Below are 27,699 nucleotides of genomic sequence, written 5' to 3' on the forward strand. Positions count from 1 at the left end.
TGAGTTCCATTCAGATGATAACATTTCATGAATGAACATCCATACAACACTGACCTCTGCTGTCCAAATGAGGCTACAACAACATTTGGTCCAACAGCGACGATGTTTGGAAGCAATTTAAATTCTATTGCAGAATGAACACCTATTTACAATACCAGGTCATGCTTTGTATACTAAAAGTGAGATAGTTGTACCTGCAGTCACCAGAAATATAAACCTGCCACATTCAAATTAACTAAATGAAAATTATTTAAAAAATTGCAGTTAGGTCTTGTTTGGAAGACCTTACTGTGATTAATCTCCCAGCACAGTATCTGTTTTTCTGCACAGAAAGAGAACTCATGAATGAATTATATGCAGAAGGGTTAGTATTTCTGTAATTTACCATGAAATAAAATAAATCCACTATGATTTTGTGGCCAGGGGCTAAACAGAAACATGCAGTTTGGAAATGTGGCACATTGTTGCTCTTATGACATATCGCATGCTCCCATGGGATGACCATAATAACAAAATCTCAGCTCCAATGTTGTCTTTTGTGTGTTTAAAGAGGCAAAAATGACCAAACACATACAAACAGTCACATTAAGAAAAACACAATTCCTGTTTCTTACAGGTGAAAAAGATTTGTTGAGATGTTGATGTTTTGGGGACTTTGCATAACCTTTGTATTGAATGACGTGCATCTTTATTCATTACAAAATCACACAGTACGAAGCACAAATAACAGTTTTCTTTTCAAGGCAAAACTCTCTGCAATTAAGGTTATTCAAGAAGGTTGCTGCTCCACGAGAGAAAACAAGACATTGGATTTGTTTTATGCAAATGTCACAGATTTATACATCTCCAAAGCAAGGCCTCCTCTGGAAAAATCAGATCAAAAACTTATTTTACTTTGCTTGGAATATAAACTCCTTGTTTATAGGCAACCTGTAATGAAGAGAATTATGAAGGAGTGGTCACTGGAAGCTGAAGAAACTCTTCTTACCAAACACATCTTCCTTTAATCCACAGTTTGTCTGTCACACCTCAAATGTTTTACCTCCCACCTCACCTCCCGTTTGTCTTCAACCAAATCAGGAAATGCTGCTCCTCTTTTCGCCTCCTCCTCCTCCCACTTGTCTTGTTTCTAGAAGTCAAGAGAAGAGGCAGCTGGAGGCACTGAAGGCTGCATGTCGAGGTGGTGTCAGCCACAGATCCCTAAAGGCATGTGTGCAAAGCAGTTCTGTGGGATTCCGTAGCACCTCTTCAACCTTAGCTTGACCCGGAAGAAGGCTCCAGTTTTATGGAAGACGTTCTGTGTTGTTCCAGAATCAAAGAAAACCCACCCATCAGTCATCAGTGGCTATAGAGAAACAGAGCTAGGTTCAGCACTATTTCCGTGATGAGGGAAGAAGCGGAGGAGTGTAAATACTTCGATGTTCACCTGGACAACAGATGCAATAGTAAAGCTGTTTACAGTAAGAGATAGAGGACATTTTACTACTTGAAAAAACGTAGGTCCTTCAACGTTTGAAGCAAGATGATGTATATAATCTGCAAGTCTGTTGTGGAGAATGCAATCTCCTCTGCAATCAGAGCCAGGGACTTACAGTATATAGAGTTTGAAGTTAACTGACTGCACAGCTTTTTAATGGATTTCCAGTTGGTCATTATAATCATAAAACTTTTTAAATTCAACTTTAAGTGACTTAGGAAAAAACAAAAAAACTTTCCACCATTACCTGAAACATTTGCAGGCTCTGCAGGCACCTCATTAATGGAGCTTGTTTTCGTGCCCAGTTCACTACGGCAGGGGATGCTGCCAGTTCCAGGAAGTCTCACTGGTGGATCTTCCATTGCTCTCTTCTGGGAACAGGTGAAGAGAAACACTGGGCTCTCTGAGACTGGGGAAGTACAGTAGGATCTCCAAACACTCCATGTAACAAATAAATGAGTGTGAATTTGCATGAACAATTATTGTTGATAAAGTTAAATATCGATCTATTTTATAATGCTTTCGTTTAAAAATCTATCCACTTTGATCATTAGCTGAAAATGAAGGTAAATGTAGCAAATTTGCCATTCTTTTTTGCACAAATTCAGCGTCGGGTAGTTACTGTGTTTCTGCTGATTGGGAAAAAACAAATTGCTTAATTGTCGCACATGTTCTTTTGCTTTTCTGTCTATCCCTGTTTCCCAATCATAGTAAGATCAGCAAGAAGAGGCTGCACATCTCCCCAAGGTCAGGTTCTAATCTGTGTGATGGTTGTGACTATGGTAACAGGTCCCAGAGGAAAACTCTGTTTAGATGTGGCTGCTTCACAGCGGCTCCAAGCCTTGCTAGGATTACAGACTGTGCACCTGCAATCAAACATAGTTACTTTATTGTTGCAAATTTGCTAAAAGTGTCAGATTTTTAAAAAACATACAAACTAAGATTTGTAATAAAAACAGATCACATTACTTTTTTGGAGCATAATCTATTCAGATTTTTTTCTGAAGAAAAAAAACAAAAAACAAAAGCAAATATAAAGAAAAAGGAATATTTTTTCTTTATGTTATACAGTATTTTCTGTATTTTCTACCTGACAATACATAAAATACAGAATATTGAGTTATATCAATAAGTGTAGTCACTCATCATGGAAATCTTGGGTTGAATGAACACTCTGGCTGTACAGTACACAGGTTATTATATATATATATTGGATATTTGACCAATCATCTTGGGAGAATTGTATGAGTTCATTTAAAATTAGATTAAAATTAAACTTAATCCATAGATTTTCCAGCGCAGGGCCCATTCCTGAAGCTTAATGTTAGCCAGCTACTAGGTTATGGTGAATTTGAAGGTTTTGGAGGTAATTTTCCATTTTCATTTTTCCACCTTTTTTTCCTGCAATGTATCAGTACCACTCAGACAGAGTGAACCAGAGCTAAGGCATGGGGCTACCACTTCAATGCCTGTGATTGTACTGTGAAGACAGCAACACAGTAAGGGCTTAAGCCTGTCAGAAAAAGAAGAAAACAACTCCAACTCCTGCACAGTTGTGAATAAAACTAAACTGGCAAAAGTGTAAAACCCACTTCTAAAGATGTTTTGAAGTCAACACAGTTTCCAGTGGATAGGAGAAAAGGAAAGACGCTAAGCCCTGCCATGCTATTAATGGTGCTGAGCTACAGCAAAATGGATGCTGTGACCGGTAAGCAGGCTTTAACTCTCTGAAAGTGGCACTTTTGATGGCAGTTTGGCACATTTCTGTTCCCCTGAATGCGGGACGTTTCCTCCATTTTCATACACAATCCAGGGAAGGCGGACATCCCACGTACATCTGTGCTCTGAAGGGGCATAAATAATGGAAGCTGCAGACTTTACATGTTAAAAAGTGCCCACAGCACCGTTACATAACAGCAGAATGGTTTATGAGAATAACAAATTAACATGAGTAAAAGCCGAGTACAGGGACATGCTTGACTTACCTTCTCCAAATATAACCATAGATTTGTTGCCAGGTCTCCTGATCATCTTTGTTCATTGACGTCTTTAGTGCTTGATGAAATAGGTAAACGTTTTTTTTTTCCCCAATTAATTATCTCTTTATTTAAAAAAAAAAATACAGGGCAACTTTTACATTGCTGTTTCAAATGATTTGCTTGTTTAATCAAGCAGAACATAATCGATGTAGAAAGATGTAGATCCTGAGCTAAAGGACAAGATCTCGAATGTGATTGACTGAAATGAGCTTCCTCCTTAATGTGGTTGGACTTAACAGCAAAGACAGGATGAAGAGCGTCATCTTGCAGAGGGAGTTAAACGTGGAGCTGTGATCTGACTACTTTCGAAAGGAGTCAGATCACATACTTTAGGCATCGGATCAGAGAAACACCTGGACCTTAGAGATCTTAGAGATTGGATTATTGTGAATCTGTATGATTGTCTTGTTTTAAAATAAAGTAGAAATAATTCCCTCACTGTAAATGGATTTTAGTTTGGTTTTTTTTTTGGAAATTATTGAGGATGAGTTGACATTAAATGATGAACATAAGAATCATTTAATGTCTTGCTTTTGCCAGGTAACATAACAATTGTTGACAATCTACTTCTTGCATCTGCTACTGATCTGTGAGATGAATCACGACAGATTGGAGCACAGCATCGTCTTTCAATTTAGACTGATTGAATAGATTTTACTATATATTATTATAATGTTCAGGAACATGATCACTAAGTGAAACACATTACATAAAATAACTACACACAGATGTTTTCAAATCTTTCTTTTTGATAATTATGCTAAGCTTCTGCTTTTAGCTAACAAAAACATCACATTTAAAATTAGATTATTACATCAGAATAATAAAAAAAAAGTCATTTTGTTACTTTTACTTTGACAAATGTCTTTTATTCTAATTTATTGAACATAACTGGCTGAACAGCGGCTGGAGGGAGAATAAAGAAGAAGTAATTGCTCATCTAGTTGCCACAACAGAAACGACTCACTAGCATGGCTACACAACAGAGGTATGTTAGAATAAACTTTGACTTTACTGACATTATTATATGTGGGAACGCGTTCTGTTGCAGCCATATCAAGCAATTTGATAAATGGAGAACACATTTTGTGGTTAAAAATAGAAGTTGTGTTATCGCTCAGGAAGTGAACTTGTTCATAATACCAATTCTTACTGAAGGGGAAACTCCCAGAGAGATGATCATAAAAGGCCAAGATTTGAGCATGCACTTTATTTTGGGCCATCTGCAACACTGAGACACGAGTGTCTGCATCCCTTGAAGAGGAACTTTAGATGAGGGTGTGTAGGGGAGAAAGGCCAAAGGTGGGGCAGTTTCAGGGTCAAACAGTGCTTGAAATTAGAGTGACCACTGCAGCATCTGTTGCTCATTCCATATTCACTGACTAACTTGACCCTTCTCGATGCATGAGAGAAAGGGGGGGCACACACAGTTGGCGTATCTCGCCTCACTACAGACAGAAACCAAAATCCATCTCGCGCTTTTCAGTCGCATGTCTTTGTGACAGATGTTTCCAAATACGGACATCAAAACACATTTTCTGAAAGCAAAGGATGCCTGTCCCAAATTGAAACGACAAATAAAGCTTGGCAAATAATCCCAAGCTGATTCTAATATTTCAAATGTTTAGAGGTCTCATGAAACAAAAAAGTGTTAAGAAATAAAGACCACACAGGGAACTGAACCAACACCAGTTTATTCAAAGATCAGAGGGGGAAAAAAACTCTCTAAGCAGACTTTTCAGATCATCTGGCTTAAACCCAACAAAAATAAATAAATAAATAAATAAATTACAGATGCTTGAAAAAGTGTTCACACCTTTGAAACATTTACAATTTTCCATGTTACACCCAACAGGCTGAACGCATTTGATTGAGATTTGCTGTGATAGAACAACACAAGAGAACAGATGACCATAAGGAGGAAAGAGAGAATACTTATGTCTCTAACAACGTTGTACACAACTCAGTCAGACTAGATTTGAATTCATTTTCAAATCTGGAAGATTTGTTCTCTGAAACACGTAGCATTTTGAAGACCAGAGCGTGTTCTCTCACATTTTCTGTCTGATTATGGCTTGTGCTTAGCTTTAAGCTTGACATATCATGGTTTTCTTTCAATGATAGCTTTCTTCTTAGGATAATAGTCCAAAGCTTAGGATATTGTCTTTAGACCTTATCCCTGTTTTAAACTTCTCCACCACTTTATCTATGCAGAAGCTTTTACTTAGAAGAGTAAAGGGGGCTAAAGAGCTATTGAATGTCACGCTTTTCGGATTTTCAGTGGTTTTTTTGTTTTTGTTAACAGTTCATTATTCCATCAAGAAATTTCTAGTTTGCGTTCATTCACCACATATGTCCTAATAAAGTACATTGATGATTCACGGTTGTTGTTTTTTAAAAATGTGGATAAAATCTTAGTGCTATGAACAGCTTTGCAGGGCAGATGCAGCCATGTCACCGGGCCTTGGTGGTCATCAACCACTGTCTGTTTCCTCACCAAATGTGGGCTAGCCCACCTATTCAGCAGTATGCGCTCGAATCCTCACTGGGGCCGGGGTCACCGCCCTCATCACTCCGCTGAAATGATTGCACTTGGCCACAATAGATTTTAAAGAGGAGCTAGTTATTATTTGTGTGGGATCACTCCATTTGTCCCATTGGTCTTTCACCTTCAGATTCATAATGTGGGTGCTCTTGAGAGGTTTTAGAGATGATGTCTAAACATCGCATACGCTGTCTCACAGCAATATGAGGCAAAGTAAATAATGAAACATAGGCAGATGGTATCTATAGTAACTGTAAGTAGGTCTTAATGACCTTACATATGAACAGCAGTAACAGTTACATGCATATAGTGACTAGAAAGTTGCATAACGCAAAATAAGCAGTTTGAACTCGCTGAAGCACAAAGAATAGTTCAGGGCCCTTCAGCTCAGTGTAAGGACAGCAGCAGTGGCGCACAACTTGTTCCAGGGCATTCACTGGACAAAACTCAGAGAATTAACACACATTTGCAGCTCTTAGTGTGTGTGTGTGTGTGTGTGGCGGGGTGTGGGTGTGTGCGCTTTTTGGGGGTGGGGGGGGGGGGGGGGGGGGGGGAGTGCATGCATGTGTGTGTGTCTAAATAAAGTCTTTGCTAATGACTTACCTCTCGCAGCAGCTGTTCATCTCTTATGAATGTTTTCTCCAAGCACCGCCAAACACATCTCAGCCTCCTTCCCTGATTGGCTGTTGGAATGTGAGAATTGCTTGATAGTTCTTGACACATGACAAAAACAGACATGAGGTTATATAATAAATTAAGAGGAATTAGGTACATAATTGAATACTGTTTGCACTTTCAAAATCTCCTATGGGGTTTACGTTGAGTAATTAAAATCCAAATTGTTGAATTTGTTTGCTTTTGTCGCAGTTGCGTGTCTTTTTTGTTCACTCTTTTGCCCACTTTTGTTTAACTATTCTTTAGTTTTTAAATGATGTAAAAAAAAAGAAGAGAAGATTCAAGAGAGTGGAATAGCAACATAAATATTTAAATCCTTATCTTGATAAAAAAAAAAAAACAGTTTTTAAATTTATATCTCAGGACACTACAAGTTAGATGAATATTAAAAACAACATTCTTCAAAAACATAGTAAAAAGTATCCTTTTTCAAAGCTTATAGCCATCTCTAAATGTTTTCCTATTCTAGATGTTTCCTCTCCCTGCTATTTGCCTCTGCCGTCCTTACTGGCCTTGTTTGCAATTATTGCTGCCATTAACTTTATGCTCTCTGTCATTTCCTTCTCTAGCAGCCACACCTGCACCGGTGATTCTGTGTATGGCTGTATCCTTTTTTCCTGCACAAACACACTGACGAATATACTGCAAGTATTAACTTTGTGTTCTTTCTTCCCCTCTTCTTCATACTAGAACTTGACTTTTTTAATTTTCTGTTTAACCTTTAATTAACTCATCTTTTCGAGAAAAAGGAGCTGTTATTCTCTCCGGCATGTGAGCCCAGTCTGCTTCTTAGAACAAAACAAGGGCGTCAAATTCTGCTGCTGAAACCTGAAAACAGAACTCCGGCTCCTAGAATGATTTAAACTGAGAACAAAAAAAAAAAATTGTTTGAGTGTCAAAAGGGAGGACAGGTTAAAAGTAAATTCCTATTACAGAAAGAGGCATGTGCAAAGAAAGACAAAAACTGAGAACAAATCATCATCATAGTCCTCATCACGATTCATTCAGGCTGCCCAACATAAACAAATATAGCCATTACTTTAGTATTTGGGACAGCCTTTAACTTTCATTTGTATGACTTTCAAACAGACTCATGCAGTGTTTCATGTCACAATGTAAAAGTAAAGAGGGTGTTTTATTTTTTTTCTACCACCACATGGTTTGAGGATATCTGGGACAATGTGGAACTAAGTGTTTTGTACAAGGTCGTCCTGAATCTGAAGGTGTGTGGATTGGATTGCCAAACTGGAGGATATTGCTGCTTTCTGTTAAAGATCCACAGCAGCTAGAAAATAGTGCCGACTTCTAGCAAACTCTTTATATATGGAATTATAAAAAGTATATAATTAAAATGCTTTTTAAAATTATTTTTGTAGAACCCAAACCTTTAATGACTTGTGCTAAATCTTTAATTCTTAAAATCATTTGGAGGCGATTTTTATTAAGTGGAATAGTACATCATATGTCTGTTAGCAGTCTGTCTTTATCATTTTTTATCTGTTAAATGTAAGTTTTAGACAAAAAAAATTCCTCAGTGTTTGTAATAGATCCTATTTCTCTTACGTCACATCCATTAAAAGTGCATGCATAAAAAAAAATGTTATATAATTATATTTCACACAAAACTCCAAATGATAATACTCAGTCATGCCACCTTCACACACATGCACCCCCTCTCCATTTGTGAACCTGTTCAGTGTCTACAATAAAACCACAGCAACTGTGCACGGAACTGAGACCAGTTCGTTTGTGTTTACGCATCTTAAATCAAGTTATTTTTTTAAAAATTTCCATCGCAAGAAAACAAGTTTTTAAAAACACCCAAGGGAGCCGCTTTCTGCCAACTGCAGGGCTACGCAATCAAAAAGTAGTATTCTAATGATCCCTGACACAACTGTCAGATGATATCCTCCAGGGTGCGATGATGCTTTACATTACAGTGGGGGATCAATAGGAAAGATGACTGCAGAGGGAGAAGGAGTCAGGAGCCTGCGGTGCACAAGCATTAGGCTTGTGCTAATTCCTCTGAGTCTACTTGACCCCATGAAAACTTAATTTATTTTAAAAATTATTCCATACTCCTTATCTAAGGAACTACATATACACTACACCTCAAAAATATTCATAACCCTTTAGTCTTTTCCACATTTTGTCTCATGTAGGGTAGACAACATACAAGGTTGTCTGTATAGGGTAAAACTAATACTGCACACAAAACTGAGATCACCATCTCCACTGTGAAGCTCGGTGGTGGCAGTCTCATGCTGTGGGAATGATTTTACGTATTTATTTTTTTGGTAGCGACAGAGAAGTTAGTCAGAGTTGATGTAGAAACGGATGGCAGTAAATGGAACAATCTGAAAACCCAGCTGGGGTTGTAAAAGATTTCAGACTGCGACAGAGGTTCACCTCCCAGGGTAACCACCTTACAGATGCAGATAAAAGAATGTTTTGGATCGAAGTATATTAATGTTTTTTACTGGCCCCAGGAGACATGCTCCAAAAGATTTGCAGCTATATCTGCATAATATTGAGTCGGGTGGCATGAATACGATTAATTTGTAAAGATTCTGAAAAGCATTTTCCCTTTCAATTTCCTATCATGTGCTAGTTTGGGTGTGTCTATCTTATGCAATTTCAATAAAATACATTGAAGCGTTTGGTCGTTATGTGACAAAATGTAAAGAAATTTCCAAGGATATGAATATTTGGGTGGCAGCTGTTGTCTTGTGAATAATGAGAATAATGAGAATAATGAGAAGTTGATTTTGAGATGCTATTAAGGCGTTGAACAATGACTTAATGTAGATTTATCTAGGTCATGGAAGTGGGTTCAACAACAACAATAACAACAAAAAGTCTTCCAACATAAATCCTTCAGTGAAGTCATCTGGTAGACTCAGCTTGCTTTTTATGCTCCTTATGTAAATTAAAGATTCATTGATTCTTTTTATTTATTTATTCCAGTCAAGATCACAGCAACTTCGCTTAAAAAAAAAAAGTGATAGTGTATTGTCAAGCAGGATCTTAGGTTGTCTGAGTTGGTTTTGGGTTTTTCATGAAAAGAGCCTCGAGGAACCTTCTTGTGAACGTGAATGACTGAATAGCATTCGAGGTACTCTGGACTTGAGGAAAGTACAGGCATGAAGAGGAAAGTACAGGCATTTTTAGCATTTCTTATGTAATTGTTATATGACTGAGGTAGAACGTGCCATCTGAATCGTCTCGGTTTCTTATGAGATAATTAGCAACCATCTAACTGCTTGAATATCAGTGAGATGTTCAGCTAAATCCAGAGCACCAAAGGCTTCATATAAACCTAAAAAGCAGAAAAAGGCAGCAGTCCTTGGCACTAAGAAACTTAGTCGTGTCATTGATGACTTTCCCAAAACATGTCACATTATAGTGGACAAAACCAGATTTTAAAAATTTCTCTGTGCTGGGTGGTTCAGCTGGTAGAGCATGCACACCATGTGAGGAGGCTGCAGTCCTCTACATGGTTGTCCTGGGTTCCATTCCTGGTCAAAGCCCATTTCTGCATCTCTTTCCTCCCTATTTACTGTAAAACAAAGGCTTGCATATCCAAAAAATCTCTTCATAAAAAACTCAAATCTCCAAAATTATACTTCACACATTCCCTATACACATTCCTTATCCCATCTGGATAAAGCAAAGATTTATCCAGGTGCTGGGCGGTTGAGCAGTGCAGAAGCCGTAGTCCTCAACACAGTTGTTCTTTGTTTCTCTTTACTGCATGTCTTCCCCTTCTCTGTTCTCCCTGCTTCCTGTCCATTTACTGTTAATAGAGGCCACTACGGCATAAAAAACAAAGATAAGCCACAAACCCTAGAAAAGGGCAAGACATGTAAAACTCAAAAATTCAAATGAGCAAAGTATGCTATTTGCAACGATTGTATAAGATAAGCCTAGAAAAGAATTAAACAAAGCAATACATATTATGATCTGTATGCTTGGAAATCTGAAAAAAATAAAATAAAATTTAGAAACATTTCTACAGAAAATCCCCATAAAAGGAAGAAATTACATTTTAAACATGTCTTTTATTCCATTATTGTTATGTTCTGTGTTTTTCTGTGTATTTATTTTGAGTTTCTGCGTCTGAGTCTCCGTGTTGTCCTGTCTTACCCTTTGATTGCTCCCTGTTGTGTCTCGTTTCCTTGATTATTCCCTGTGTATTTAACCCCACCTGTATTCCTTGTTGGGTCCTTGTCTCATTTGGTGTCATCGTGCTGTCTCTGTCTTGACGTCCATTCGTTCACCCAGCGCTACCTGTGTTAAGCTCTGGTTTCCGCTTAGCAGTGCTGCCTGGGGTTTTGGACTGTTTGTGTTATTTGGGATTTCATCATTAAACCGCCATTATTCATCTTACCTGGGTCTCCAAGCGTCTGCCTCACCACCACCTCACATCACACTGTGACAATTATTTTCAGCATTTTTTTTTTCCTTCTGGTTTGATACTGAAGGTTGGCAGTCTGAATGGTAAAATTTGAAACACGGATGTAAAAAAGAAAAAGACTCTTTGTCCTAAATTCTCCGGTAACAGTTTTGCAATTCAGTTATTAAAGATGAGTATGAGGAACACATGCTGTACCTTCACAACAATCTTGTGTCTTTCTTTTCCTCCATCTACACCGGCACGCTGAACAGAACAAGCCTCCTTTCACTGAGGCCTTCAGTTTATTTGTTTCTACTTCTTCCAAACACCTGTGGGAAAAAAAAAAGTCAGAAGCAAAAACTAGTGGGAGTAACTCTGACTAAATTTATCGAAGGGGCAACGGCGCACGCTCAAAAGATGCTGCCAAGATGTTTAGGAATGCCTAACTCTTTTAAGATCTCCCAGAAAAGAGAGCTGCATTTTCCTGCTGATCAGACTGGAGAGGTTAGAAGCGCTCATGAAGGGCTGATTAAAAGTGTATTTCAATGGCAACGCAATGACTCTCAGTGGTGTTTTTATAAAAAGCGCATTTATTTTGATCAGAATGAGAATCTGGTTCTTGAATTAGTCCACGCAAACAAAACAGATTTAAAATGACTCTGAGCCCAGTGGAAGCAAAACAGTAGTTTTTGTTTCATTTTCAATTTCTGAGAAATGTCCTGTAATTGCACAAGTCCATGCAGATAGAATCGAAGCACATGCATTTAGACACAGACACACTTTTGTTCATTGCTTATTGAGATCAGACCAGAGGAAAACAGTAGCTTATGTTCCTTTCAACTGTGATGGAAAATCATTAACTCCTTAGAGAAAAGTAATTAGATGGTAGAGACACCATGGGGATCACCGACGTCGGTTTCTCTTTCCCATGGGTAGAAGCAACAAAACAAAGACAGTTAAAATGTTGTTGAGAGCCTATTGTTGATTTTTTTTTTGATAGCTTGTTTTGACACAAATACAACGTCTTGCAAAAATTCAGAACATTTGAACTTTTCCAGATTCCGTCATGTGAGGAAGAATTTCATTGTACTTTTAGCAGGATTCCAAATGATGTACCAACACAAATGAAGTGGAAGAAAAGTAAAACCTTCATGATTTTCCAACATTTTCAAGAAAAATCCAAATAGTGTGTCACTTGTTTGCACTCACCCATCTTATCAGACGGTGAACATGGTCCACCTTTATCTTATTTAGTCTAAACACAAACATAGCTGCACTGTAAAAAGCTTCAGGAACTTGCTTCCTAAAACTAGCGAACAAACAGCATCAAGGAGACCAAAGAACGCATCGGACAAGTCCGGGATAAAGTTGTGACGAAGGTCAAAGCTGGGTTAGGTAACACAATATCTCAGGCTTTGAACTTCTCATGGAACACTTCAATCAATCATCTGAAAATAGAAAGGGTTGGGCACAACTGCAGACCTACCAATAACCATCCACTCCAACGTATAGCAAGGAGAACATTAATCAAAAAAGCAGCTGGGCCTATGCTCTGGGGGAGCTGCAGATGGCTTTGATGGGAAGATGGCAGGAGCTAAATTCAGAGCTAGATGGCAGAAAACATGCTTATTCATAAGTGTATTCCTATAAATACAAATTGGAAAAATTATATATAGCCACTTTTCAGCCAATCTTATTTTTCTGAGTTATTTTGCTTAAAAAATCAGTCACTAGATTTGAAAAGCGGGTGGGCGATGTAACCCCAGAAGACTTGCAGCAGGTCCTTTGGGTAATTTTTTCACCTTTAATAGACTTTTGCAGAATCAACTTTTGCTGCTCTAACTGCGTGAAAGGGTGATTCTGCAAAGTCAGGGGCTGAAGAGAAATGTGTGCCAACCCTTTAACGATTTTCATTGATGACTGAGGGATACTTCTAACTATGAACTATTCTCGTTGGTCTATCACATGAAGTCCCAACATTTAAGCGTGTGACTACATAGCATTGTGGAAGAACTTTAGGGTGTATGAATTCTTTTGCAAAGTCCTGTACGTAATGCGTCACCACAGGGGTCCATTAGCACCTATGACTTTGAAGATTAGACACATGCAAGTGCAACAACCTGAGGAAGTAGAAGAATACAGAATAAAGTTCAACTACTTCTGAGACAAACATTATAGAGGTATATCTAGGACGATTCTGGAACTGTTTTGGGTATCGGTGTGTGTGTGGTATATTTATATAATTTTTTGTTCTTTTCTTCTGAGCATCACAGATATGACGGCGCAGAAACCACGTGTTTTACGTAATGGAAAGCCAATCTTTCAATTCAACCCCTCCTCCCCGCCTATTCCTAACAGAGGTAATTCATGCGAACGTCTCCCTCCCTTGCGCGCCGCACTTTCAGAGATGTCAGCAGCGTGGTGATGAAAAGACTTGGAGCAAATTAACCCACAGAGAGAAGAGACGCCAACACACTCCGGGAAATGCACGGACACACACCAAGAGCCCGAACCTGGCTTCCGCGGAACCGCTGCGGCGTGGGACCTCATCTGTGAGAAATTCAAACTGGGGCTGCTGTGTTTGCTACATGTCCTCCCCAAAGAACACGCTTCGTACGAGACGCGAATTGGGCTCGATCCCGCCAGCTATGAGGCGTTTCGCCGGGGGTATCGTTGCAGCAGTGTGTGCATAGGATGCATCCTCCCCTGGCTTTTGATGCTGTGCAGATCCACCCTCCTCTCTCCTCAGAGTGATGAACTAACAGGCAATGATTTTCTCCTCGGAAATCAGCCGTGGTTTCACGTCTTCACGTTAGTTGTGTTTGTTTACGGACGACCCGTCTCCTCCAGCTTGCGACACATGCAATTTATAGAGTATTTTTTCTATTGTAGACTAGTTGAGGGGGCATCCTCCACACACGGCAGAGAGGAGAAGGAAACACACCATTATTCCGAAGTCTTGACAGACACTGACTGCTTTTGAATGAAAACGCATGGGACTTGGATCTATTGCCCACTTGTTTCTTTTCTTCTATGTTCCAACTGGTAGCCTTGTTCGGGGGAACTGATCCAATTGTGTTATTATGCAACCGCAAGGATCTCATCTATATCTGGGTGTTTAAGCCACTGGATTGCTCTTCGCCCAAATCAATGTGGTTTCTTTGGAACATTTTCAGCAAAGGAACGCATATGCTGCAGTGTCTTTGTGGCAAGAGTCTTAAGAAAAACAAGAATCCAAGTGGTAAGCTCGTCACCATGTTATGCATATACACTCCTTCGTCTCTGTGTCAGCCGGCGTGATGCCTGTGCGTGTGGGTTTAAGTGTGAAAGAGTCTGGGTTAAATTGGTGTTATTGTTGGCGTGTGTGCGTGTGTGTGTGTGTGTATTGTGGATCTGCAATCATATTTATGCAGCCGGTGGATCATGCAGAGGCAGAAAGAGAGAGGAAAGGGAGGGAGGGGGGTATACAACTTATTCTGTGCGGCTACTACGTTTCGGAGAGCCCAGGTTTGTGGACGCAGCGCACAGACACGCATACAGCAACACCCCCCACCACCACCACCACCTCCACCCCAAACCCCCATCCCTGCTCACTCCCATCACCGCCTCCCTGCATCACCACAACGCCGTGATCTCCTAACTTTTTAAATTACGCTTGCTCACTCTCGCTCTTACCATCTCTCTCTCTCTCTCTCGCTCTCTCTGTCTCTCGCACACACAAGTATGATACGCCGCAAACGCTCACACACTCTGAAGCTAGATGTTCTCTCAGAGGTTCAGATATTCTTTTTTTATTTTTCTCCCCCTCCTGACTCCTGCTAACCAGATTATTCCACCGTCGGGTTGACTGCAGCAGCATCCTCCCCCCCTCCTAACCCTCCTCTTTTACCCTGCATCCCTTCTTTTCTTAAATGAGCTCCACTCGCCGTGTTTCCTGCCAGTAGGAGACAGGCCAGTCTTTCATGTCTGTCACTTTGCTGTACATGTACTCATCATGCGGGTGATTTTCGGGGAGGCACTTTGTGTCGATCTTATGTGGGAAGAAGGCAGGTGGTTCAAAGGTGCGAACAAGGCACCATATTGCAACAGAGACTCCCTCTCCACCAACACTGTTCCCAATCCGTTGCTCGAGCAGTCCACAATTTTGTGGCCTCAGTAGTGTTTACCATAAGTACACTGCACAGTGTTGCTTATTCCTTGGTTTCAGGAGCCACAGGAGCCTCTGGTTTTCTCAACAGGCTGCCGAAAAGCAGCAGGCAGACAGCAGCGTCAACCTCATGCATCAGATGTGGAGATGTTGTGCCCAGCAGCAGCAGCGGTACAGTTTCTGAACGCTGCAACTGCAGTACTTTAGATCAACAGCATCATCCCAAAACATGCTGTGGTATAGCATATAGTTGTTAGTCCATCTCACCTATAAAAATTGTTAACTTTACATCAAAGTCCATAGTTTTGGGGCTAATATAAAATCAAGACCTACTGTGTATTCATGCCTCTTTTAATACAAATTTTATCCTGGGATATTGTGTGACAGATTGACAGAAGTATAGTACGTATACTGTAACTACCAAATAATCATACTTGTGGACAGATGTTTTCATAGTTACATTTTATAGCATATTTAAAGTGAGAAAAATGAATGGCAGCAAGGAAAGTATCTGTCTTCCACTACCAGTTTGGCTTGTTCATGACTTTTAAAGCGTCTGATAGATTGTTAAAAAATTTATTGGGCGTGCCGTGGTGGCGTAGGGGTTAGCGCGACCCACGTTTGGAGGCCTTGAGTCCTCGACGCAGCCGTCGCGGGTTCGATTCCCGGACCCGGTGATATTTGCTGCATGTCTTCCCCTCTCTCCTTCCCCCTTTCCTGTCAGCCTACTTTCATATAAGGGAAACTAGAGCCCACAAAAAGACCCCCTGGAGGGGAGAAAAAAAAATTATTGTAAGTTTGGATAAATCTGAATCTGTCTTGATGGAGGCCTAGAAGGTAGTCTAGAAACAAGTTTATCTTGTATCTAAACAAGGAATAATTCAAAGTTTACAAAGTGAGGTTATATCTGGTTTTATTAGTAATAGTTGTGCCACCTGTGGCGGAAAGTTGTCATATCATTGTAAGTTTGTAGTAAAGTCCTCAGAAATGGTCAAATGGGCTCCTTGCCTTAGTTAATTTTTATAATACAAAAACACCTGTATCTATGCTTCGGTCCATAGGATGTGTTTGCAGATATTAAATGTCAGCAGTTTTGCAAGAGATCATTGTTATCTCGCTGTTTTGTCAGCCGAACAGCATCGGGGTTGCAGCACAAAGTTAGTTTTTATTGCCACTGGCTTGATCAGGTGCATTGAAACAGGTATCAGCCTCAATTAGTGACACATATAGAGAATTCACAATTGCTCCGGGCAGCAGAGTTTCTTTCATGAATGGTTCCCTGAGTCAGCATCTGCGTATACAGTCTAAAAAAAACCCAACAAGCCTTTTATAATGTAACATATTTAATATATTACAAACTTTGAAAGAAAGATCTGTCCGATTTTCGGGTTATGAAAAATGACTTTCGAGATAGCCTAACTCTACAACTGTAAATCTTTTAGATAGTAAACAAGGAATGGTCAAATGTGTGTCAGATTCTTTTTTTTTTTAAAAAAAAGGGATTGTTGTTTAATTAAGCACCTATTGGAGCACTGTGGCTTACACTCAACTTCAGGGTTTTTACCCCTGGAGTTACCCATTCTCCATGGAGAATGACCAGATTGCTACTTCCCATAGACTAGACATGCACTTAAGCAAATGAAAACCTGTTTATGTGCAGCTTACACTATTTATTTTCGGTGACACTTTATTTGACTCGGTGTGCATAAGACTGACACGACACCGTCATAAATGGCATAACATAGCTGTCATGAACATAAAGAGGTCTTTATGAATGTTTATGACTGTTGTCATGAAGTGTCATTCAGTAAATAATGAATGACACTTTTAATGCAAAGTTGCTTTGAAAGTTGCAGTAAGACTCAATTGAAAGTGCCAACGTTGTATTAAAGTGTCATCATTTACCAAATAACACTTCAGGACAACAGTCATAAACATTCATAAAGACTCCTTCATCTTCATAACAGATGTTATGTCATATTTATGACAGTGTCATGTCAGTCTTATAAACACCCCTTCAAATAAAGTGTTACCTTATTTTCTTTGGAAGCTGATGCATTCCCCCAGGCTATGCTGTCCTGGTCAGAGAGCCATATCATTCATATGAAACATTACCACTGGCACTGGGGCATGACTGTCGAGGTGTGACTCACTGACTGACTGACTGACTGCTGCTGTTTCGAAAAGCTCCTCTAGGATCCCGCTTCCTTTACTTCAATACAGTGAGGGCAGTCAATTAAAGCTAACACTGGAGTGCCAGTAGACTGAAATCTGAGGCTGCCACTTTTGAAGTGAGAGTAACCGATATTTACTCCACAGATGATTTTTGCTAAATTGCAAACTGACGGTGTGGACACAGAACCATTTGTATGGAAGCAGCAGATGGAGCTTTTAGTTTATTTCACTATAATGTAGGCTAGAATACAGCCTGTCAGTGGGGTGCTGTGCTGTTTCAAACAACTTCAAAGCTTCAAACTTATTAATTCTGCACAGTCAGAGAAATTACACTCACAATTAGTTTCAGTTCCAGTAAAGTAAAAAAACAAAACAAAACAAAACAAAAAAACAGTTATATAGAGTAATAATCTATTTTTCATTTTAGGACAGTGAAACCTTTGCGGCTCTCTATCAGTACAGACAACTGTTTCTGCTCACCACACTTGAGCTGCAAAGGCCCAGATAAGAGTATTTTTAGTAACATAAAGTGAGATAACGCAGTATGATCTGGCCTGCCAGATTGTATCAATATGACTTGACTTTATTGATGCTAAACAGTAACATTGGATCTCAGACATCGTTCTTTCTTTAATTGTTCACATGCTAAAGTTTGTTTGTTCAACACTCAGTTTAAATTTGTGATAGTACTTGACTTGTATCATAATGCAATGCCATGTCCACATGTTTATTAGTCTTTTTGATATGCTGTTAAAAACTTCATTTTTCCACTTTGCCTCACTTTTCACCTGTAAAGTGTGTTTGCTTCCTTTCAATTTCCTTGTTATTGTGGTATTACTTTGATCCTCATGCCACAAACCACAGCAAATGGTTATATGTATTTATGTTGGCTGATTTGTGTTGCTATTGTGCATATGCTTTTAGCAAACAGCAGATCTCAAAAGTGGACGTGGCCCTGTTAAAGTAACAGGTCACCTTCCTAAACTTTTCTGCCTTTAATGTGACGGTACAGTTGCACTGGAAAAATGAACAAATCTTTTAGCGGGCAACTGTTAAAAATATCAAGGATGGCCAAACTTGTTTGCAGAAACGTGAACATGTTTAAACTATTCTTGAGTTAAAGTACTCTTTGATTCAGTTTTAGCATTAATCCTTTATTAGGAGGGTTCATAAATCTCATCGTCCGATATTTTGACTTCTTAATAGTTACACATTATGTTTGGTAATCTGCTCATAAGTCTTTCTTGAAGCAGATATCTGGTGATCCTAAATGTCAAAATTATATCTGGACTCTAGCTAGGTCAGTCGTGTACTCTAATTTTCTTCTTGTGAAACTATTTCCTTGATTTGGCCCATGTGTTCTGATCCACAAAACAAACAGCTGCAGCTCAAATTACTGAAGAAGTTAATACTGGTTTCAGTAGAAAGGTGTGTATTGGACTTTGTTGAGATTCTGTAGGCCTATAGCAATAGACTAATAAGGGGTCAGTACTGATCACCACTGAAAGCACCAACAGTGGGCATGTGAGGATCAGAGCAGGATCATGAGCAACAGGCGAAATCAGTGTGATGCTGTGGGCATTGTTCTGATGGGAAACTTTGGATGCCATGATCCATGTGGATGTTAGTTGGACGTATGCCACCTAGCTAAGTTTTGTTGCACACCTTTTCATGGAAACAGTGTCATCTGTGGCTTCTATCAGCTGAATAATACACTCTGTCACAGAGCAAGAATGGCTAAGAAAGGCTTTTAGGACGAAACAAAGAGCTTTGGGGCGTTTAGCCAATTGAAGTTCAGTGGGATGTGCTGCACAAACAAGTTTAATTCATGTAGATCTCACCGCACAACTAATAGCACTAAAAAGATTTGCAACATCTTGGTGTCAGACACCACTGTGGGTTTAGTGGAGACCCTGCCTCAATGGGTCAGGGTGGTAATTTGCAGCAAAAGTGGGACAGACACATGTAACGCCCAATGTTTTACCCGATTACTGTATCAAATAACACAGAAGAATTGCATGACAAATAGAGAGAGATGTCACATTTGGTCTGCATATTTCATTTTGGGTTCGATCACATCATTAAACGGATTGGAATATTGGAATATCATTGAAAATAATTTATGCCTAAATGTTTCCTTATTATCTACTTTGGCATACTGCTTTGATTTAAATTTGCCAAGCTTCTTAGTTGCTGACTTGTTCATATTCTTATATCAATGTTATCGCTTTCCATCCAGATTGCAGTTTCATTTTTCATATCTTTCATATGTTCTGCATAATCTAACCTACCCCTTATGTTAACCGTAGCATAACGGCGTCAGTACATGTCTCAGAGTACTTCATTAAGTCGATTAACCAAAGAACCAGCTGAGGAGAAAATATGAAATTACAGTTTCACCCTGCAGCTTTTATAGCAGTGACAACTGTGCCAATGTCAGCACAGATGCCATTGTGAAACTTTGAGAATGTCAGAGAATAGCACACTCCGTGGTTATAAATGACAGTGATTTATTGAGAGGTTTTACTGCAAATGTCAGAGGGAAAAGTTAAGTCTGAAGTTGCGTTGCATAACGAGGCTGATCTTCGACTGGTACTCATTGACATAGCTCAGGTTGGGGCGCTGTAAAATGTAGATGTTAAACAGACAGTTTCTCCAAAGAGCAGCCTTACACTGAATGTGTGAAATCAGTGGGTGGTTTCCTCAAACTTGCGCAGCAGTGACTCTGTGACAGAGAAGCGACATTACAGGTCACAAAACACCCAGGACGTCTTCTGATAGTAGATCATGGGATTGCAAATTAAACTCAGTTTCAATGTTGTGTGTGAGATCAAGACGTCAAACCAAGGCTTCAGCATTCGGAGTTGTTTGTTGTGACCTAATTATTGTAAACTTGGCAAAGGACATCAGACACTGTCATAGAGTAATAATTTTTCAGCAGAGTCAGCTCACTTTCACACAATTGGCAAAACACAATGATGACCCATTTTAACCTTTGTGGCAGAGGCCACCAGATTCTTATTTAAATTATCTTAGTACTTTTAAACAGCCATGCATTTTATCAAAGTTTGTAAGGCTGTTATAAGCCACAGAAAAACAGATCCTGCAGTACACTCAGTAGGCATTGTAACATGCCTGTCTGTATATTAATTCCCTAAATAACCGAATGACAAGTAGACACAAATTTTATGATGTTTACCACCTTCCTTACTGTGTGTGGTTATCATGATGTACCTGGGTCCTCGTCCAGCCCTATTTGTCGCAGTTTGTTTGGACATTTTCTAATTTTTTTTATTTTAAAAGTTTATTCTCCTTACTGTATGGACAGATTTTCTGGGTGAGTATTTATCTTATTGTTGTTGTTGTTTTCCTGGCATGTAAAGATCACCCAACGTCTGCCTGGAATGCTATGTTCTATTATTTGTCCTATTTTTAAGAGTGAATAACATTTTCAGCTGTGTCAGATCAAATCTGTACACCAGAAATTGCTAGTTAAAAGTAACTACTCCTTCTGAGAAAACTTTAAAAAGCTTTGAAAAAGTAAAAATTGACTCTACAGAAATTGCTAGGTGTACTCTTTTGCAAAAAGTAATGACTTCTTACCATTACTATGACAACAAAAAATGTTGTCTTGCTAATTAATTTGCTCAACAGGTTGAATTTTATTCCCAAATTCTTTGAGAAATGATGCCACTGTAATAAAGGTGAATATTTTTCATACTGCTTAGAAGTTTAGACTAACTTGCTTATTTTAATACTCCAAAAATGTTTACAAGACAAATAAAGCAGCTTAAAAGGTTGAATCAACTGAATAAGTAAAAAAAAAAAAAAAGCCAGCAAATAATTAAGACCATTAGTTTGGTTGAGTGGAGCAATTTTTGGCACCACCTGTTTATGAACTAAATTATATCTGACAGCTTTATGAATAGGCTGTTAATGCTTTTTAAAGAACAAAAGCTCCCTTTGGCTGCAGTAAACGCTGCTTTGTTGTGTTGCACGTATCTTCATGCTTTGCCTGTCATGTCAGCTTTATGATTTTACAAGTGGACCGTAAAATTTTTTTACTGTGCTTTTTTTCTTCGCTAAGAAACATTTTCCCTGTAAGAAACTCTGGTGCTGGTCTCTCTCTTTACAGCTCTCATTTCAAAACATTACCTCCCAAATGCAGTTTTTCCTTTTCCAGAATATTACCTGCATCTGAAACCACGTTTTTGTGGAAACAAAGAGATGGCAGTGTAATTAAGAGACGGGCATGATTAAAACAAGAACTGTCACAATTACAAAAAACAGCAGGGCTGCCTCCTCTAACCATCACTGCGTATTGCGTGGTTTCCTACAGAAACATTGCAGGACGTTTGTGAATGGCTGATGTGTTGAAGCTTTCGCTCACACGGAAAATCAGTAAATCCTAAAATGATCAGCCAAAGAATGCATGGTAACATATTTTTTTAAGCCACACTCTCATATGCCCTTATAGTAGGATGGAATACCAAAGGTACAAGATAATTGTGTGCCATTGTTACAAATGAAATATATTTTTAGTCTCAGGATAATTAGGGCATAATTGACTTTTCATAGAGGAACAAAAACTCAGGGATTCCAGTTGTTCTTCAGAGTAATTCACCATGTTGGTGCAGTGGGTATGACACAGGTCAACAAGAGAGTCTGTTTCATTTTCATCTCTCTTGGTGTAGTAATGGCAGTGGCATGATCAGTTTCTACAGTGAATTAATTGTGACTATGTCTGTTTACAGAAAGTAAGGTAAGCCTGTTTTAATTGCGACTTTCAGCTCATCTGCATCGTTGGGTCTGGTGTCTCTCGTCTCCTTCTTGACAGCAGACTCTCTGTGGGGTTTGGGCCAGGCCAGAGTCCTCGATTATTAACCACGGTGATGCTTTGGTCATTAAACCAGGTATTGTTAGTTTAGGCAGTTTGTGCAGATGTCAAGTCCTGCTGGGAAATGAAGTCAGAGTCTTTAGAAAGCTTAGCAGTAGAAAAAAATCATAGGCACTCCAAACATTTCTGACTTTGATAAAACAAGTGGACCAACAGCAGCAGATCACACAGTTTTCCCAAATTGACTATGAAACTATGAAAACTTCACACCTGGCCTCAATTCTTCCCAATAAGCCACAGCATTGCAGCACAAGAATAGTTGCTTAGCTATCAGCAGGATGTTGGTTGAATCTTAGGCTACTTTCACACTGCAGCCTGAAGTGACCCAATTTCGATTTTTTGTCAAATTGTATTTTTTAGTGGTGACCGTTTATACTTCCAAATATATGCGACCTGTACGTGTTCTCTAATGTGAACTGCAAACGACCCGAAAGTGTCCCGCATAACGTCATACATAGAGAATGTGCTCAGTGTTTTGCTGAATCGGATATGTATCGGATATCCAAGTGGCCTGGGCCGCATTCGAAAAGAATCCAACGAGTGTTGTTCAGACCATCATGAAAAGATCAGATACAGGTCGCATTACGTGAAAATAAATCGTAATCGAGTCACTTCAAGCTGCAGTGTGAATGCAGCCTTAATGTCCCTCTGCGATATAATGAAGTGTCCTTGGTCAAGACATTGATCAACGACATTTTGCATGACGTGAAAAGTCCTGAGTCCACTTTCCACTTAGCTTGGACAATGGAGGCCTTAAATTTATTTTTAGTATAAAATGAACTCCCTTGAGAGTAAATCTGTCAAGGGAAAAGCAACATTTCTAATCTGACTTAAATGTAGAACAGCATGCTGTTCTTTGTGAGAGAAAATTCTATAAAGCATGTTGAATTGTTAAAGAAGAAACTGTTGTCAGAATGAGCTGCTGGGAGAAGCAGCGAAGAGGAGCTGATTGCTTTGTGATTTGAGTGCTACCTGTGGTGTTATGACTTGCTCAGTGGAACATGTAGCAGAAAGATAAAGTGATTACTGTCAATGATGCTGATTTAGCAAAACAGATTGTCGAAGAAATGTTAGGTTGCTTTTATAACCTGTGTGTGCGTGTATACGCAGAGAAAGCACTAATAAACTGATCTGCGCAAAAAACCTAAACCTCGTGTACCAAGAGCAGAAACACGTCCTCAGCTTTCTCCGTCTTTAATGACAGCTTTAGTTCTGCGGCGCATGTGAGTTATGTTTGACACGTAGTGCTGAAATTGGCTGTTCGTGGATGGGCGCTGACAAGGACTTGTCAGATGTGAGGTGAAAACCTCAGCAAGTGCAACAAATTTTTCTCATTTGTCAGTTTTATGAACATCACCGCCCTGAAACATTTTGAATCATTTGAGCCCAGAATCATTTCAGCTTAGGCCTCTCAGAAGTAGTGTTGACGCCACTTCCTTTGGTCTCCGTTGAACAACTTTAAATGAAGCCTGAACAGCTCATTCCCAATGGATTTATAACGTTACTACAAACATTACATTGCATTTGCAATACATCTTCAGGGGAGGCAACCTTCGGCTTACAGGTTCTTCAACATTCATTTAGCAACTATGAATGGATGGATGCATGTACATGTATAAAAAAAGTCAGGTGGTATGTCTCTAGTTAGTAGAAGAAATGTTTCCTGAATTAACTTCTGAACTGAATGATCACTTTTTATTGTTTCCACCCCAATCCGCCACAAAATCATGCATTCAGTCAACACAACAATAGTCCAAGTGGCGAATAAAGTTGCTTGTTACTGTCATATTTCTGTTTTGACTTCACTATTTTGAAGATAGTTAAGTTAGTTTTCTTGCTGCACAGAAAGATGTTTTCTGAAAATTTGACTTTGCTGGGCTTTTTGTGTGGGTTTTTGTTGTGGCTCCCTCCCACTGCCCCAAATTGCATTTGTTTGGTTAATTTGTGTTTTTGAATTGGCTTTAGAAGTGAGTGTGTATGGTTGCTTGTTTCTGTGTTGGCTCTAAGGACTGCTGGAATGATCTCCATCCCACTTGTGACCCTGAAATGGGCAGAAATGAGAGAGCAGGAAATGGACAAACAGCTACCTTCTATTCTAGCTCTGTTATTATTAAATAGGAAGGTATTTTTTTATTGCATAATTAATATATTGATATGAAGAACTACATACTAGAACAAACTAGAGCTCAAACAACTTGGTTATACTAAATGATGGCAGATTACAATAAGTCAAATTTGTTACAACTCATTTCTTGCTCTTCAGTTTCTTTTGCCTTACCAGTTTCCTTCATTTGAGGTTTCTTCTTACTTTAACAAAATGAAATTCACCATGCTGATCCAGACGTCATTTTTCCTTAAATCAACAATAAGAAACTGCAATTATATTGTTAAATATCAGAGATTTAACATGAAACCACCGGAATAAAGCTTCGATTTTCTGCTTGTAATTTGGCAAAACGATTTTGCAATATAACCATAAATAGCAACATTTTCAGTGTCATTAACATTACCCAAAAAAATCAAAGGAAGCTGGAATCAAACCCGCAACTTTGACTACTTTTTCTGTTGAACCACAGTCGTCCTCAATGCAGATTGTAGTGGTGTACCATCGATTAAATTGACTATTTATCTTTATGAATAAGATGTACGTATATTTATCTAAAAAAAACATAAAGAAACATAAAAAAAAACATTTTTTTTTCTGAGAGTCATTGCTTTTCACATTGCTCTTACTTTGAATGTAGGGTTTGTCGTAGCAGCTGCAAAATTGCTCAGGCAAGGGAAGCAGCTTGATTTGAGGTGAAAAAAAAAGCTCTTTTGACGCCGACTTATTGTGGCTGACAACCGTTGAGTGTTCACACAAAATTTTGATAAGCAAAACTACAGTAGTCTCTGCTGACTGGATGAATACACTGTTTTCTTTTTGTTTAGTTTTTTTTTTTAACATAGCTTGACACCTGCAGACACAAATGTTCTTAATCAGGGATGTGCCTATGATTTTATTTGTTATAGATGCAAAGACGAGAGTGACTCATCGCAGCATTTTTTGGTGCCTGTTGCTCTTTTATGTTCTCGTATAAATGTGAAATACAGAGCTTATTTAAGACTGCGAAAATAATACCAAGAACTTACCAGTACCTAGGCTGGGTAAAAATTGCTATCTTCAAATAAAGAGGCCATATTTTTAAAGACAACATTTCTTTCCAGGAACCCTGTGATATTAAGATGCATTTGAAAATAGTTTGATCGTATAGCATATGCTCTATCCACTTTGGTAGCCTGTCCTGTGTCTTCGGGAAGCCTCATAAATCATCTTGTAATTTGGTTCATTCCCTTCACTTAACAGCAGGAGCTCTGTTACACACTGTATCATCTGACTCTTCTATGCTGTTATAGGTGTTTGGGATGTAAAGCCAGGCTTCATAGCCTCCTGTCTAAATGGTGTCAGAACTGCCTTTCTTTCACACCTTCCTACATGGAATAAGAGGCAACTGTGTCAACGATTTAGTGAAGCTTTTCATGAAGAGTTTGCAATGAGATGTGAGGAGTCTCTGGAGTGATGCATTTTTTTAAGAGTTCATAGGTGGAAGTTGTCACAGGGCGTTTTTTTTGTTGTTGTTTTTGTTGTTTCAAGGTACAGCCATAGTAAAAATTAAGCACACCTTTCTATTCTGTGGTTTTACATATGTTGTTCATAGAGTTTTTTGGGGGGTTTACTTAAAAGGCAAATTTTTGCAACTTTTCCTTCACTTGTGTTCAGGCGTCGTGTTACTCACTAAAGGCTTTGACCTATTTTAATAAAACAAAAGATACTCCAACAAATTAAAAACTACTGGAAACCAAAGATATTTTTCCATGAAAAACTTGTTAATAAGCACAAGCTGCAGTCACCTCAACGATCTGGTTTCTAATCACTTGAAGCTATTGTATATGCTGGTGATAGCTGTTGTCTCTCAGCTTTATATATATATATATATATATATATATAAAGAAAAACAATGGAAAGGTTGATTGTGATTTGTTTTTTATACTTTAAAGACTTAAAGTCTTGTCTCAGCAACAGTTGCTTTCATATTTTTTAAAGTGAAGCTTTGGGTAAATAGGTGGCCCAGTGCATGACCAAGGTTAAGACGCCACTGGATGGCTGCCACTAGAGAATCAAGGATTTCTCAAACATGCAAAACACTACTGTGGATATGTGTTTGATGAGGGGAAGACATTATAACATGCTATCACGGTCAAAAAAGTAAAATAAATAAATAATAATCAATTTGTCTTTCATTGAATTAATAATAGCACTGTGAAACCTGTGATGTGTGGCTTTGTGGTCTTGAAGTTAGGTTTGAATAATTGTGGAATTTGGTAAAGAGCAAATTATTTATAGAACTTACAGAGAGCATCATTTCTTTGTGCAGACTGTATGCCACATTTAAAAAGTAATGCTTCTGAAACTACAACGACTATTTGACCCTAAAGCTAAAACTCCTTTTTGGAGATATATTAAGACAAAAAGCAACGTTTTCTCTGATTATATACAGATGATGTAGTAATCACTCTTTTGTTTGATGACCACAAAAGGAAATTCCCATTTTCTCTCCTTCAACACAGTAGAGTTTGGTGTTTTAAATATTTTGACACATGTCTGACACCTCTGGCGGAAGCTACCAGTAATGAGTTAGTCATGAGGAAACTAGTTCCATGTAGTGGCTTCCATGTGTCTTCCTGGAAAAGCTGAAGTCTATATTTCTTTTCACGTTTTTTGTGTGTGTTTTTTAGTCAATCTGTCTCTTGTTTGTTAATAACATGATATTGGCCACACTGCTTAGAAAAAATCTATTATTACCTTTACAATAAGCCATAATCATAATCACCATTATTTAAGATGGAAATGGAGTTTCTTGACAAGAGAAACTTGAACTGCAAAATTTCACTTTATGGCACTGGGCAGCTTATTGCATGGGATATGAGCAGAGGAGAAGAGAATGGGAAGACCTACAAACTGTCTAATCTTTTATTTAGTAATTTTATATAATAATATTGATTATTATTATTATTATTATTATTAATAAATTCTGCTTTCTGTTATACTACAGTCCTTACAAGTGACTCTCATTTGGACTATTGTTTTTTCTGCTTAATAAAATATTTCTTTACAGATTTCTATTTTACACACTGTCCAAAATTTTAATTAAATTTTATTAGTATTTGTGCCCATGCTATTTTATTAATTTATATTTTACCTAAAGACTTACCTAAAGTCTGACTTCAGTTAAATATGGAGATCTGACTTGAGTTTTACACCACATCGTATATCAAACTTGTACATAATGTGGTGTCTCCTTGTTGCA

At 38.6% G+C, this 27,699-nt stretch overlaps 1 protein-coding gene across 1 annotated transcript in view; it reads left to right on the forward strand.

Moving 5' to 3' along the window:
* Positions 1–13,475: 13,475 nt before the first annotated feature.
* fgf14 (fibroblast growth factor 14) overlaps positions 13,476–27,699 on the forward strand; it is a 110,149-nt gene continuing 95,925 nt past the window's right edge. The window contains exon 1 of the mRNA XM_032567835.1: positions 13,476–14,373. Within this exon, the coding sequence (XP_032423726.1) occupies positions 14,166–14,373 (208 nt within the window). The 5' untranslated portion in view covers positions 13,476–14,165. The remainder of the gene's footprint in view (positions 14,374–27,699) is intronic.

The sequence above is a fragment of the Xiphophorus hellerii genome, chromosome 7 (assembly GCF_003331165.1).
Source record: "Xiphophorus hellerii strain 12219 chromosome 7, Xiphophorus_hellerii-4.1, whole genome shotgun sequence".
Classification (NCBI taxonomy): domain Eukaryota; kingdom Metazoa; phylum Chordata; class Actinopteri; order Cyprinodontiformes; family Poeciliidae; genus Xiphophorus; species Xiphophorus hellerii.